An 11,518-nucleotide genomic window follows, 5' to 3' on the forward strand; every position below is an offset into this window, starting at 1 on the left:
AGTGCATTTTCAGTCTCTCTCTCTCTCTCTCGCGTGGCCGAACTCGATCTCCCCCGAAGCACGATGCATTACTGAGTCGCTGTTGCCCGAGTCGCCCCGAGCGAGCGAGCGAGCGAGCGATCATCGCTCGCCGAGGAGAGTCGGAACGATGCTGGACGGCTTGCTCGGTCGCGGCTTTGCCTCCAAGTGGTTAGCTCTCAGATCTCTTCCTTCTCTGCGCGTGCTTTTTTCTTTTTTCGGTTTGGTTTGCGCGTGGGAGCTACTGTTGTTCGGAGCGTCCTGGTCGCGTTGTTCGTTTCGGTGTTCGGGGCCGTGATTTTTCTGGTGCTTGTTTTGCCAGTAAATCGTTGATTAAGATGACGCAGTCGAGGATCTATGTCATACGGAGGAAGAGGCAGGCGACACAGAAGTTCCTGAAGAAGGATATGGCCGATCTCCTCGTTAATGGCCTCGATATCAACGCTTACGGACGGGTAATTTGACTCGTACATTGCTCTCGATGCTGTGATCTCGGTCCTTTTGGGGGGTATGGTTTGGAGTAGCTTCGTTTCTCTTTTGTTGATGATATGGTAGTCGCCGGTAAAAGAAAAAAAGGACGGCGTGAATGCTGCGAGGAGATGGCGATTTTTGCGGACTTTTTGGACATTTGAATCTTTTTTTGAATCTTCTTTGCTTTTACAAATGGAACGGGAGGGGAAAAAATCGAATCGCTATCATCATGTTCAGTTATTTTGAGTTGCAAAAATTGCAAGAAATGCGGTTGCATTCATAGGTAGAAATAAGAGAATTTGAAATGGACAACGCTTGATTTTGCCATAGCTCTCGAGTGGAAAATGTCTGATGGCTTTTGCTATTGTGCCTAACATGGGTATATTCGGTAGCTCCAACTATATATTGTGCGTGGTCCTTAAGCAAGTAATCTTCTGTGGTAAATTCTGGAACAGGCCGAAGGACTTCTGGTTGAATTGACACTCTCATCATGCTATGATTTTGTCGAGCTTTGTTGTGAGTTCTTGTTGAAGCACATGTCAACAATCCAAAAACAGAGGTATGGCCTTCAGCTCCAAGGATATCGTTAGCGAATAATTGATGCAAATACTTCCATCTTTTTAAGAAGAATTGCAGTCCATAGCTCATTAACCCGACTATCCTTGCTCTCCCCGTGGAATAGAGATGCGGGTCTTTTCAATTGGGAGGACATATAAAGTAGAGAGTCTGGAGAACTTTAAATCGCCATTTTCCAGCACATTCCATAAATAATCTTGGTCCCTAAATCCTCATAGTGGTTTCTTAATCCTCTGCAACCATGTCACTTGGAACATGGATTGCAATAATTAAGTTGCTCGGTCTCACGGAACATGCAAGTGAAAATGACACCAGTTAGGGATGCTAACGAGCAACTCTGCTGTTGCTATGTGGCAATTTGCTGATGCGTCTGCCCAGATGCTGTTGCTCTTTCTGAAGCAAGCATTCTGATGAACGCCCATACCTTTAAGAAGTACGTGGTATATGAACTTGGCATTTCTTTTTTTCCAGGTATTGCATTGCAGTTACTGGTGGTGTTTGGCCGTGAAAGATTTCTTTCTCCTCTCTATATTTCTTCCTAGCTTTCGAACATCATTGTTGAGAAAAAGCATTCTTCTATCAACTGAAACTCTAGAAAGTAAAATATCTGATAAGCACAAGACAAAAAGGGCGACGATTTCCGTGATGTCAAATCTTACCACTGGGATAGCGACAATAAAAACCTTATTGTTGCCAGTTAAATGCTTTGTCGTGAAGTACCGGATTATAATCTCCGCTTGAGCTTTAGTGTTTTACTTCTTACTCTTCTGACCAAATACAGTTCTTAATGTTCTACACTAGACTGAAGCATTTTAAGGTAAGATAAGTAATCATTTAATGCATTGTTCTTTTCAGTGAATGCCCAGAGGAATGTCGAGAAGCTGTATCCTCGCTGATGTTTGCTGCTGCAAGAATTTCTGATTTGCCAGAGTTGCGTGACCTTAGGAACATTTTCCAAAAGAGATACGAAAATTCCTTGGACTGTTTCATAAATCAAGAGGTACTCCCTAAACTCAGGTGATGCTTGCTAAGCTATTAATGTGCAGCTTTACAATGTCACTAATTACCTGAAATACTCTCAGTTTTCCAATAAATTATCTGGAAACCCTTCTACACTGGAAAAGAAAGTTAAGCTAATGCAAGACATAGCATCAGAGTTTTCAATAAGGTGGGATTCAAGGGCTTTTCAACAACAAATGTCCAGAACCTCTTTGACTGTCCAGGTAAGCTCTTGAGCATTTTGTTGTATTCGAGTGTTAGATTATGCTTACATGAAAAGCTATGAGATATTCTCTAAATGCATCTATTCATATCCTGACTCTATTTGTGCTTCTTGCAGGAACAACCTAAAGATCACGGACTTCTTTCCCATGCTACTGATTATTCTAAATTAACGAATGCCAAGTATATACCTTTAAAAGGAGAGAAGCTGAATTTCCCCCCAAAGCAAAGTTTTGAAGAAGTGGATGAAGGGCAGAGATCCCGCAATAATATGGAAGCCAATGGCTTTAGAAGAAATGGCCTCAATCCTCAACCAAAGCTTGAATCAACCAGCAACAAGTGGAATGAGTCCAAGGACGTTGTTATCTCGAGGAAAGATGATCATGTTACCCAACAAGGAAGGCCTGGTCTAGCCTCTTATGAAACTGAGGAGGGTACTAGCTTGAAACAAGTTAAATCCGTTGCTTCATCTCATGGAAGACGGCATAAGGACAGTAATGGTACTCCACGAGGAAGGGTTGGTCACGGCTCTTACAAAATTGAGGAGGATAGTAGCCGAGAACCAATGAAATCCGGCGCTTCATCTCATGAAAGAGGATATAAAGACACTGATGGTGGATTGAAGCACCACAACAGAAGGGAGAGAACTGTTCTAGAAAGGGAGCACAGGGATGTTTCACTCCACTGGAATCAAGGCACACTGCCTAATTCTGCCGGAACCTACATAAAGACTGATGTTAAGGGTGCCCCATCTGTGAATGACAATAATGGCAATGAAGACCATGCTGCTAACTCATTGAGAAAGGCCAAGGGAGAAGAAATAGAAAGGCCCTACTGCAAAAGTCCCCTGCCACCTCCTTATGTTAAGCCAAATGGTAAACCTCCGAAGGATGGCAAGTATGGATCCAACTCGGAGTCTATTTTTGAAGGCTCGAAAGTTCCTTCGACACCTAAAACCGAAATTCCTGGTCCATTTTTTCAGAAAGTCCGTTTAGATTGTCCTGATGATCGGCGAAAGGACGTTGGGCCTGCAAGAGTGACAAGTCATGGTGATAATAAACTGTTCCCTGACCAAGATAACATGCCTGGTTATCCCATCCCAAAACCAAAATCCGTTAGGAGGAAACATTCAAAATCACGATCTGCTCATGACGAGATTAATTACGAGGATGCTCATACTGGAAGAAGACCATCGAGGAGTAGGAGAAAAGATGATTCAAGACGTGGCCTGCAGATACTGTTTGATGATGAATGTGACCAGAAAGATGAGGAGGAAAGGATCATTGACAAGCTGTTGATGCACTACAGTAAGAAACCTTCTGCCCATGAACCTGGAAAAGTGAGAAGAAAGAGTAGAAGCCGTCATGCCCATGGTTCGGGAACTGATATTGGTGGATCCCCAGTTGATAGTAACAGGCCTAAGTACGATGAGGATTCGGAAATTGTTTCACTTCCTCCACGATCAGTGTCCCTCCCGCGTGAACAAAGAACAGCCCCATCAGAGCCAGCCAAGGTTTTTGCTCGTGCCACTTCATTTCAGCCTGACAGACCCAACCCGGCTCGGCACGTGCACCCGAACTTGCCAGATTATGATGATTTGGCAGCTCGACTTGCAGCCTTAAGAGGAAGTTAAAGCAGATCCATAGGCATACTCTCTACTATGACACACTGTCCTTGGTTACGTCAGCAGAATGATACTCTCTAGCTGGACACTGTCCCGGGGTGCGAAGACTCGCTGCCTACATCGCCACCCAGTGTGTTCTACCACTGCACAAAGATATCATCAGCAAGTTTACACGCCGAGTACCATCGAGCAAAGTGCCTCCACGAGATTCTTTTAACACATTGGATTGTACTTAAATCTTAAAGCATTTGGATTTGCAAGAGGCGAACTCACTTTTCTCCTTAGTGACCTACCTTTCAGTTATTCCACGAACCCGAGTGTTGAGGGAAAATGATGCTGTGGTAGCGTTTCCGTAGGATCTCATGATATGGGACTATGTTCTGCTGATTGATATATACAGGATCGACGTAGAGTTGATTGTGCCAGTGTTGCAACTGTACCGGAGTCTCACCCTCACAAAGCGAGTTCAGTAGTCTAGCATTCATTTGTTTGTTCTTCTTTGTCGTTTTTAGCAACGGAGGATATAGCACGGCCAGGTCGTGCTGAAGTGGAGTATCAGTTGCGATGCTCATGTTATTGTGGTTATTTGTGTGTCTGTCGTACAAGGCCTGCTAGTCTTTTTCTGCTGCATTTTATTATGATGTCTTGACTTGTTGAGACGAAGAGCGTGCCCAAGTAACACCGCGTTGTCAGAGAACCCCCCAGCGAGAAGCAGCGTCAGAAACCAGGAGCCTCTAGAGTGAAGTGCCTAAACATTCCAGAGGTCAGGTCCAACGCCATGCAAGGTTCGCTTCCCCAAATCCTCTTTTCCCCTTCAAGGACCCAGAGCCACTTTCCCGCCAAAATCAACTCCTTATCCCACTATACCCTCCATAAAATCTCTCTCTCTCTCTCCAAATAGCATCCAAGCCACTCTTCTCTACACTAGCACACATACTCTTGGAGAAGAGAGAGAGAGAGAGAAATGAAGGGGACGACGCAGGTAATTATGGGAGCTACACTGGTAATGGCAGGAAGCCTCGCCATCGTGTTGGGCCTTGTCCTGGTTCTTCTAGCCGAGCTCTACTGCTCCCTTCTGCTTCGCCGGCGCAGGCTCCAGAAAACCGCCGCCACCTCCGACGCCCTGGCCCCCGCCCCTCCCGCCGCTAGCCCCTCTTCCTATCCTCTGCCACGCGCTTCTCTTCTCAGCAGCTTCTACGCGCATGGCGTCCTCGACGCCCCCCGGAGCCTCCTGTTCCCCGCAGTTACCCGCGACTTAAGCCGAACAGAGCCGAAGCTGAGTCCCCGCCAAATCGGTCTCGCCACAGGTTCTTCTCCGAGTTTCGCCTCCGTTAGCCTGACGCAGCATGTCGAGGACTTTCCCGTGCGAGGAAGTTACAACCACGGGAATGCATCGGAACATTTGGTGTACATATCGAACCCCATCTACGACAATAACATGAACCACCAGAATCGACCAGTGAGCACTCCATTTGAGACTCCCGACTCGTCGCCGTCGAGGTTAGAGGCCGGGCCTTCCTCCGGTGACGATGACGAGGACTCGGAAGAGGCAGAACCATCATCTCGACAGAGTCCCGTCACTCCTCCACTGACCCCAATGAAGAAACTTCCCGCTCAGGCCTGCTCTGTTCCATTGGGAGATGCAGGGTCTCTGTGCACATCAGGGAGCGATTCTCATACACACAGCAACAACGGCCTCTCATTCTCATCCACAGGAACCCCATCTACTTCTCCTTCATGGTAGTTTAGTTTGGTTTACTGCATTTTCTGCAAAAACAATGTAGAAATATGCTAGAAAATCTGCTCGGTTCTGCAACTTTTTGGAGTTGTGTGTCATGTGCGGGAGCAAGTGATGATCAATGGAGGGTGGTTTTTCGCTACTTTGGTATCTTTGCAGGCATGCACATTGGGCTCGCCCACCTAAAGCCACGCTTGTACTGACTGAAACTGTTCTGTTTTTTTTTTTTACTTCTTTTTCCCCTTGTAGTGATTGCTTGCTCCTCCTTCTCTTTTCCTTTGTAAGATATCTCTTCCATAAATTAGCAGAGGCAGTGCTTTGACTCTACTTTGGTTCTGGTCTGTTATGTGTGGGTGTTTTTGGAAAGCTGGTGGTACGTCGTCCAGCTTCGTATCTTAGCAGAGGTAGGAAGCACGAAGCAGGCTTTCTTGTCCATTGCTTGTTGGCCCCGTGTTGGGATTTACGAAAGTTGGCACGTGGAACTGCGATGGAGTTAAAAAAAAGAACGAACTTGGGCTAGAAAAAGAAGGGATCGTCTCGCTGTTTTTCATGGCTTTGTTGGTTCCGACGCACTGGAGCCGAGAAATGGAACTTGCCCACCCGCGAGGCTTTTGTCCCTTGCGATGACAATCGGGTCCCCTCTTTGGATTCCAACTGCTCCCCTGCATCGACGGTGATCTTTGTTGGTATCCATTCTTTACTCGAGTAACGTTGGAAAGGGAAAATTCAAAACTAGGAATAAGGATCTGAAGTAGGATCTTGTTTCAAATAAAGGCCTAAAATAGTTATGCCGATCTAAAAAAGGCTGGATCTTCAAGTTGGTCAAAGGAAATTTTCGTATTTCTTTTATTTGATTTCTTATCCGTTTTTCCTTTTTCTTCTCTATTTTCTTTTCTTTTCATTTCTTTTCGTCGGTGGGCATGCACAGAGGGGTTGGGCGAGGCCGCCCTAGAAAACTCGACCCTTGCCCATGGCCGGCGAGGGTCGCCGATCCCTCGTTGGCCACGACAAAGAAAAGAAAAGAAATAAGAAATAAGAAATGACAAAATAATTTAGAATTAAAATCATCTTTGGATGGAAAAACCCTTGACTGGCCTGCGTCAGGTCCTTATTTGAAACTTTCATGACCGCTTAACAGCTTTACTTGAAAAAAAGGATTCACTTTGAAGTGTTTATTTGAAAAAATAATGGCATTTCATGTCCTTATTTAGAATTTTCTTGTTGGGATAAACACTTGCAAATTTACTTACAAGAAATAAAGGTGATATGCTAATTTGAATGTGGATGTTCAAACGAGATAAGTGATCATACCCGAACACGAACATTTTTTCGTTATGTAAACGGAAGTTTATCATGAATTTGTAAAAGGGAATGATAGTTTCGTCAATCGATTTTCCAAGATAACAAAAATACGAATAGCCCTATACTCGCTCGGGGCCAATCGTTTAGGTTTAGCCTCGAGTCCCCGTTTGATCATCAAGTTAAATGGGTTTTTACGGATTCGAGGTTTACCTCTCTAAAAGGGATTTTGTAGTCCATTTCTCGTCCTTAAAACATGAGAATAGCGCTCTTTTTGTTGCCATTATAAGAAGAGGCAGCTTAATTAGAAAAAAAAAATCATAAGAAAATTCCTAGACATACCTAGTACCAACGATTTGACGTACAATTTAGAGAAAATTACAAAAAAGAGCCTAAAGAGCTTGATCTCGCCGGTCGAATGACATTTTCATCCTTTACTTTTTTGAGTTATTTTTTTTCGATCTTTCTTTCTTCCTTTCTTTCTTTTCTTTTAGTTTCTTTTTCCTTTTCCTTTTTTCTTTTCCCTCCACTGGTCATCGCCGAGCCTCATTGATGGCCGGTGGAGGCCGTTGGACTCGGGTGAGGGCCGCTTCCCCTAGGCTGGTGAGGGCGAGGGTGAGGGCTACTCTCATTGGAGCCGACAACCTAACTAGCCATCGACAAGGCATGGCAATAGTCGGGGTAGGAAAAAGGAAGAAATAAAAAAAAAGGAAAAAAAAAAGTAAAACAATCAGAAAAATTAAAATATATATACCTATAATTTTTTGATTAAAATACTCATTCTTCGATGGCCGGAATAGTCACATGCTCACAGCCGGCCAAAAGTCCTTCTCTAAGATGATTTGGCCAATTCAGACCGTTATTTGAGAAAGGATCCCGTTAACATGACAAGGTGACAAGATAACGGTAGAATGTCGGGTATAAAATCAGATGTGGGTCTCGTCATGATTGCTATATATATTTTTTGCCATTTATAACACTTGTAGTTGGGCAAAAGGACACATGAAGTGTCAATATTTGTATACGACGCTCACCTTAGTGCCAATATTTTTTTTGGATCACTTAAGTGCTAATTTTTTTTGAAAAATAATTATTTCAGTGTCAACTCCAAGTGAGTTTCGCGGAAAATCGACATGGCATCTACGTGGCTCGTCGGAGTATCCAAGTTAGCAATAACAAAAAAGCCAAAAGTTAAAAAAAATTAAAAAACTAAAACATAAGCTAATTTAAAAAAAAAAAAAACTTTGTTGTAGCGGTGAGGGCTTTGAAGCCCTCGTCGTTCTTGCCCACCATCATCGGCCATTGCCGACAAGGGTGGGTGATGGCCGATAGGGGTTGCCGAATAGCCGGCAAGGCCGCGCCACGATTGGCAAGGTGTCACCGTCGTAGATCCGGATGAGGCTACACCTCGCCCGGTTCCGCAAGGTGCGGCCTCGCCGTGGCTATGTGAGGCCTCGCCGACCTGGCAAAGCCTCGCCTGCAGCCTACGGGGGTCGCTAGCCATCCCCCATCCATTGTCGACATTGGTGGGCGGGGGTGGTGTGGAGCCCTCGCCGTTGCAACCTAGCAATTTTCCTTTATTATTATTATTATTATTATTACAAAAATAATTCCATGGGGCATCCACGTGAACTGAATTTTTTTAAAAAAATTTGCCATATGAACGCCAAGTTGACTAACTCTTTTTTTTAAAAAAAAAAATTCCACATAATATTAAAAAGTTAACAAAAAATGCCACGTGTAATGTTTGACCGAAATTGGCACTTAAGTGATTATTTTTTGCCGAAATTGACACTTAAGTGGTCGTTTTTTCTCCAATTTGGAACTTAAAGGATCCAAATAAAATATTGGTACCAAAATGAACACCGCACACAAATATTGGCACTCCAGGTATCCTATTGCCCTTGCGGTTGAGATTGCTTTGTTATATTGTCATACTGTCATTTTCTCAAATCATTTTGAGAAAATAAGAGCACTTCATGCCCTTGTTTGAAAATTTTCCTATAATCTATTATAATTTTTTGAAATTTTGAAAAAGTATGTTTTTTATATTTTTAGATTGAAGTCACAATTTTTCTCTGTGTAGAAGAAGAGTAATAAGATGAGTGCGAGTATCTAACAGAGACTAGTAATATTCTTATATGCATTGGCAACTTTTCATTAGAAAGAAAGTAAAGATGGCGTGTGTTTATTTCTCCGCGTAGATAGTAATTATCCACGTACAAAAGTAAGATTGAACAAAATAGTTATTAGTGCTTTCTCCAAGTAAAGATGGGAAACAAGAATTCATACATGATTAGTAAGTTATCCATTTGACGTGTAGCAAGTTTTGTTATGAACACGAACCTTTCTCGTTATATACCTATAATCAACACCAGTTATATGAGACTAGTAACTTCTTAAGCCGCAAATCATTTTTAAAACTTTCATATGTACTAATTTAGATCTAAACATTTTGACGATTTGCAAAGTTAATCATAAACCTTTTTACAAGACCAATTTAGTCATAATTTTTTTCACGATTTACGAATGTAGGCATTTCAGCTAATTTTGACTAGAAATCACCGAAATGGCTATCCAATCAACATCAACCGTCTTACGTGACGCGGTCGGTGTTGATGTGGACCATTTTGAAAATTTTAAAAAATAAAAAAAATTATTGATTTTTGTTTCTTTTCATTTTTTTTTAACTGGGTCGACAACCCTTGCCGGCTGTGGGTAAAGGTCATGGTCCTCTCTGGATCTAGCGAGGGCTTCACGGCCCTTGCTTAGGGGCTAGTGGGAATCACCGACCCTTGTGTAGTGGCCAACGGGGCTGTCATTCCACGTCAACGTCAACCGTACCACACTAAATGTCTAACCCCAAGGTAGCGGGACTCGCCGACTCTTGCGTAATGGCCAGCGGGGCTGCCATTCCACGTTAACGTCTGACCCCAAGGTAGTACGTATCCTGTAAAAGCTGTCACGGTCATTAATTCTTGTCCACAACTAGTCGGAAGGCCTGAGTACAATGAAGACCCGAAAATAGTTCCGCTTCCTCCCTCGTGAACAAACAACAGCCCCTCCATTTCAGCCCGACACAGCTTGGGCTCGGCACGACGTTGTCCTCGGGTGCAGAGATTCTTTCCCTGCATCGCCACAAAATATTGGAAGCGTGCTAGGAGGCAGTTCAAGTCCGAGCCCATCAACATATCCGGTTGGTCCTCATTCACTCAAAATCTTAAACCATTGAATTATCAATTAGGATATATTAATTGCTTTACATCACACTAATTTTTCAATATGAAACTTTTCTAACACAACTTACACGTGATGAGTTATATCCTAAACGGAATCAGAACAAGGGCAGCGGGACCCCCGTCATTCCGTGTGCATGGGTCACATGTCGTTGGTTTATATTTCGGTTTTCCTAAGCTCACGTGGGTGTGTCTCGTATGAGAAACAAAGATCTCTAAAGTATTCGTCAATTCCAACAATACGTGCATCATAATACAAAGACAATGATTGTCCTTTTCACACATTGGATTGTGCATGCAAAGTACTTGTCATAGGGCACTAGCGTTTGCAATAGGCCAACTCACTTTTCTCCCTAGTGGACCTGCCGTTTAGTTATCCATAAACACGGTTGTCAACGGCAGGGCGCAGCGTGCTGAGCACTTTCCTGTGCGAATAAGTTACAACGACGGGAATGCATCCGAAAATTTGGTGTACATATCGAACCCGATCTACCACAATGACGTGAACCGCCCGAATCGAATAGCAAACACTCCATGCGGGGAATCCCCTGACTCGTCGCCGGTCGAGGTTAGAGGCCGGGGCTTCTTCCGGTGACGATGACAAGGACACGGAAGAGGCAGAACCATCATCTCGACAAAGTCTCAACGCTCCTCCACTCTACCCCGGTGAAGAAAATCCCCGCTCAGACCTGCTCTGTTCCATTGAGAGATGCAGGGTCTCTGCGCACATTGGGGATCGATTCTCATGCACATAGCAACAGCGGCCTCTCATTCTCATCCACAGGAGCCCCATCTACTTCTCCTTCATGGTAGTTTACTTAGTCTAGTGCATTAACCCCCACCCCCCCAAAAACAAACCAAAAAAAAAAAAAGTAGAAATATGCTGGAAAATTTGGTTTATTCTACAGCTTTTTGGAGTTGGGTGTTATGTGCATCACCAAGTGATGATCAATGGAGGGTAAGCTTTCGCGGCTTTCTTTCTTTGCAGGCAATGCATGCACATTGGGCACGCCCACCTAGGCCACCCTTGTACTGGCTGAAACTGTCCTGTTTTGGCCCTTTTGTGATTACTTGCTGCTTTTTTTTTTCCTTTTGCTGATGTCTCTCTTTATAAATTAGCAGAGACAGTGCTTTTACTTTACTTTTGTCTCGGTCTCGTATGCGTTGGCCTGTGTTGGAATTACTGTTTGTCATGGCTTTGTTGGTTCCAACGCACTGAAGCCGAGAAATATAACTTGTTTGTCCCCCTGCGATAATGATCGATTCCTCTCTTTGGATTCCAACTGCTCCCCTGCATCGACCCCTGCCTGATCTTTTGGTATCCATTTGGTTTTA

General features: G+C 43.8%; 2 protein-coding genes across 2 annotated transcripts; both read left to right on the forward strand.

The window, feature by feature from the left end:
* Positions 1 to 38: 38 nt before the first annotated feature.
* LOC115740629 lies at positions 39 to 4,335 on the forward strand. The gene is made up of 6 exons (XM_030674153.2): positions 39 to 189; positions 341 to 473; positions 945 to 1,048; positions 1,921 to 2,065; positions 2,148 to 2,288; positions 2,405 to 4,335. The coding sequence occupies exons 1-6, from the start codon at positions 149 to 151 to the stop codon at positions 3,917 to 3,919; spliced, it is 2,079 nt and encodes a 692-aa protein (XP_030530013.1). The 5' UTR covers positions 39 to 148; the 3' UTR covers positions 3,920 to 4,335.
* A 112-nt stretch (positions 4,336 to 4,447) lies between these two features.
* Positions 4,448 to 6,002, forward strand: LOC115740631. The gene is made up of 2 exons (XM_048277302.1): positions 4,448 to 4,789; positions 4,822 to 6,002. The coding sequence occupies exon 2, from the start codon at positions 4,875 to 4,877 to the stop codon at positions 5,652 to 5,654; it is 780 nt and encodes a 259-aa protein (XP_048133259.1). The 5' UTR covers positions 4,448 to 4,789; positions 4,822 to 4,874; the 3' UTR covers positions 5,655 to 6,002.
* The last annotated feature ends 5,516 nt before the right edge of the window (positions 6,003 to 11,518 follow it).

The sequence above is a fragment of the Rhodamnia argentea genome, chromosome 4 (genome assembly GCF_020921035.1).
Source record: "Rhodamnia argentea isolate NSW1041297 chromosome 4, ASM2092103v1, whole genome shotgun sequence".
NCBI classification, from domain to species: domain Eukaryota; kingdom Viridiplantae; phylum Streptophyta; class Magnoliopsida; order Myrtales; family Myrtaceae; genus Rhodamnia; species Rhodamnia argentea.